The 4,041-nt window shown below is 57.5% G+C and overlaps 1 protein-coding gene across 1 annotated transcript in view; it reads right to left on the reverse strand.

The window, feature by feature from the left end:
* AP2S1 (adaptor related protein complex 2 subunit sigma 1) overlaps positions 1 to 3,922 on the reverse strand; it is a 15,161-nt gene extending 11,239 nt beyond the window's left edge. The window contains exon 1 of the mRNA XM_006142112.3: positions 3,773 to 3,922. Coding sequence (XP_006142174.1) covers positions 3,773 to 3,775 — 3 coding nt within the window. The 5' untranslated portion in view covers positions 3,776 to 3,922. The remainder of the gene's footprint in view (positions 1 to 3,772) is intronic.
* Between the last annotated feature and the right edge of the window lie 119 nt (positions 3,923 to 4,041).

The raw sequence follows: 4,041 nt of genomic DNA on the forward strand, positions 1-4,041 counted from the left end.
CATTCTCCGACTTCGAGGAAGCCGCGGCCCAAGCTCATCTAGCTAGGAAGCCTGGCCTCAGGCCCACTGGGACAGGCAAGCTTATGCTAGCTTACAGATGAGGAAACTGGGGCTCTGGGAAAAGCAGTCCCACAGCCAGAAGGTGGAGCTCTGAGCCCCCAGCCCTAACCTGGGGGAACCTCCACCCTCCAACAAGAGTCCCCTCTTCCGGAAGCCTCACTCGTCTCCCTTCCCCCACCAAGCAAGCTGGACAGAAACAGGATATTACACTCGCCCTCTACGGACTCCTCTGCTGAGCCAGGGAAAACCACTTCCTAGCAGGGCAGGGGGCCTAAGCCAGAAAGGACAGGGAGGCTGGGAGATCCACGGCAGGGGGCCTAAGCCAGAAAGGACAGGGAGTCTGGGAGATCCAGAGCAGGAGCACAGCCCCCAGGAGCACAGCCCCCCAGGAGCACAAGACCCCAGCCCCCCAAGAGCCCATCCCTCCAAGAGCACAGGACCCCAGGACCCCAGCCCCCAGGATCCCATCTCCCCAGGAGCCCAGTGCCCAGGAGCACAGACTCCCAAGAGCACAGCCTGGGGGCAGAGCTGCCTCTTCCTCCCAAATTCCCTCCATCTCTTCCTGTTTCTCCTCCCAGTTAGGATCTCTCCAGGCCAGGGAGTCCACCCTGAGAAGGCCCTTTGCTCCTGCATCCTCCCACACTGCTGACCCCTCTGCATGTCCTCCTAGTCCACCCCCTCACCCCCACCCCCGGTGTCCAGTCCCCCTCTATGCATTCGCACCCCACTTCCTGCTTTTAAGTTTATTTATTTCTTCAGCAAGCAAGAGAAAGAGACACCCCACCCCCCAACAAGGTCACAAGGTCTTCACACCCCTATCTGCCCCAGCTTTGGCCAGCCAGATCATAAGCACAAGAGCTGCACCCAGCACGTGGTGGGACAGGGGCGGTGGTGGTGGGGGGGGGCCCTCCAGAAACAAGCCAGGATCTTTCCAGGGATCCAGCGTCAGAAAGGGTTGGATTGGGGCCGGCAGGTGGTGCAGTGGTTAAGGGCACTGGACTCCCACATGGTTGACTTTGGTTCGAGTCCTGACCTGGCAACTTGCTTTTTCACTCCCCCCCACCTTGTTCTGACCTACTCTGGTCAAATTAAAATAAATAAATAAATAAAGTTAAAATTATTTTTAAAAATAAAATAAAGGAAGAGTTGGATTGCCCTGGAATCACCAGCTGGCCCTGCCAGAGCTGTTCCCTTTTATTTTATTTTTTATTTTTTTATTTTTGGAGAGGTTTTCGCTATAGGGTGCATGTGCTCTCCAGAAAAACAGAGAGAGACAGAGAGATAGAAACCGGGAAATCACCCCCCAGCGGGGATGGCCATGCAGCAATCCCTTCTCCATTCTCCTCTTGGGATCTTGGGCACACAAGCGCCCAGCGTGAGTTTAAGCCACCGGGTCCGGGACTTGAACCGCAGTCGACTACATGGGAGAGTCCAGCGACATAGCCATTATGCTAACTGCTGGTCCCCAGAGCTGTTCCCTTTTGACCTCCACTTTCTCAGTTTCAATCTCCTCTCCCAGGCCTTAGTGGACCCTTTATTGGGGACATCTCTCCTCCAACTCCAAGGCACCTCACTGTTCCGAAGGTCCTATCTTGCCTCCAAAGACCCTGTTCCTTGGGGAGGCAGCTTCCCTGTTCTGATCACCTCCCCATTCAGCTCCCTTCCCACTTCCTTGCCAACCCCTAACCTGGGGGACAGGGGTACCCCAAATCCAATGATCAGTCCTTGCCCCAACACCCGCCTTCTGCGCAAATCTTGAGTCCTCTCTCTATTGCCCAAGCCCGCTCCTTGTCCTGAAGTCCTCTTCTCCGGTAAAGACCTACTCACTTGCTCCTCATTCATTTCTAGGACCCACTCGCTACCTCCAAGCCCGCTCTCCTGACTCCAAAGCCTCATTCCCTACAGTTGCCCACGTCGGGCCTCCAGTGTCCAGTCTTTCCTCCTTGGGATGATCAGCAGTGTTCGGCCCGTTTCAATGCCCACCGCCACCTGCAGTGCCAGCTCCTTGTCCCTGCAAACCCCTGCCATGATGAAGAGCTCTCCCCCACCCCGAGTTTGAACGTCTCTGGTTCTTCTCAACGTTCCTGACAGACTCCCCAAGAGCTCTCCTCTTGGGATACCCTCTCCCCACCTCTAATGTCTCTTCGCTACTTTCAAAACGGCGCCTAGCGAGTTGCCTCCGGTTTCAGAAGCCCCCGACGTCTCCCACCCACATGGGACCTACTCCTTGGCACCGGGTCCCCGACGTGCCCTGGAGACCTCGAGCGCCTGGAGACCTCGAGCGCCTGGAGACGCCGGTGCAGCGCCAAAGACGGAATCATGGCCCTGTCCCCGGCTTCCTGGCCTTTTTAAAAATAAAATAAAGGAAGAGTTGGATTGCCCTGGAATCACCAGCTGGCCCTGCCAGAGCTGTTCCCTTTTATTTTATTTTTTATTTTTTTATTTTTGGAGAGGTTTTCGCTATAGGGTGCATGTGCTCTCCAGAAAAACAGAGAGAGACAGAGAGATAGAAACCGGGAAATCACCCCCCAGCGGGGATGGCCATGCAGCAATCCCTTCTCCATTCTCCTCTTGGGATCTTGGGCACACAAGCGCCCAGCGTGAGTTTAAGCCACCGGGTCCGGGACTTGAACCGCAGTCGACTACATGGGAGAGTCCAGCGACATAGCCATTATGCTAACTGCTGGTCCCCAGAGCTGTTCCCTTTTGACCTCCACTTTCTCAGTTTCAATCTCCTCTCCCAGGCCTTAGTGGACCCTTTATTGGGGACATCTCTCCTCCAACTCCAAGGCACCTCACTGTTCCGAAGGTCCTATCTTGCCTCCAAAGACCCTGTTCCTTGGGGAGGCAGCTTCCCTGTTCTGATCACCTCCCCATTCAGCTCCCTTCCCACTTCCTTGCCAACCCCTAACCTGGGGGACAGGGGTACCCCAAATCCAATGATCAGTCCTTGCCCCAACACCCGCCTTCTGCGCAAATCTTGAGTCCTCTCTCTATTGCCCAAGCCCGCTCCTTGTCCTGAAGTCCTCTTCTCCGGTAAAGACCTACTCACTTGCTCCTCATTCATTTCTAGGACCCACTCGCTACCTCCAAGCCCGCTCTCCTGACTCCAAAGCCTCATTCCCTACAGTTGCCCACGTCGGGCCTCCAGTGTCCAGTCTTTCCTCCTTGGGATGATCAGCAGTGTTCGGCCCGTTTCAATGCCCACCGCCACCTGCAGTGCCAGCTCCTTGTCCCTGCAAACCCCTGCCATGATGAAGAGCTCTCCCCCACCCCGAGTTTGAACGTCTCTGGTTCTTCTCAACGTTCCTGACAGACTCCCCAAGAGCTCTCCTCTTGGGATACCCTCTCCCCACCTCTAATGTCTCTTCGCTACTTTCAAAACGGCGCCTAGCGAGTTGCCTCCGGTTTCAGAAGCCCCCGACGTCTCCCACCCACATGGGACCTACTCCTTGGCACCGGGTCCCCGACGTGCCCTGGAGACCTCGAGCGCCTGGAGACCTCGAGCGCCTGGAGACGCCGGTGCAGCGCCAAAGACGGAATCATGGCCCTGTCCCCGGCTTCCTGGCCCTCAATCGGCCCCAATCCCAAGAGCCCGCGCTCGGCCCAAACTATCCGCCGCAGGGCAGGGCTTGTCAGCGCCCGACCTAACCTCGGCCATGTGCAGTGGAACCCCCTCCGCCCGTCCCCACCGTGGGCGCGCCCCCGTTACCATGGCGACCCCCGTCCGGACCCCAGCAGCCCCGGTCCCGCGGCGACAGGGCGGCTCCGGTTCTGTCTGCAGACGGGGGACCCTGGGCTAGAGCGGACTTCCGGCAGAGGGATCAGCCTTCCCTCTCGCGCACAGCCCGCTGGGAATTGTAGTTTCACTGCGGGTGCAGGCAGCAAACCAGGGAGAAGGGTGGCGTGCGCTTCCCAGCATGCGGCGCGACTGTCCTCGTACTGAGCGAGTCAGACCCGCAGAGCATGTTGGGAGTTGTG

This window comes from Tupaia chinensis, unplaced genomic scaffold, assembly GCF_000334495.1.
Source record: "Tupaia chinensis unplaced genomic scaffold, TupChi_1.0 Scaffold000067_1, whole genome shotgun sequence".
Lineage (NCBI taxonomy): Eukaryota > Metazoa > Chordata > Mammalia > Scandentia > Tupaiidae > Tupaia > Tupaia belangeri.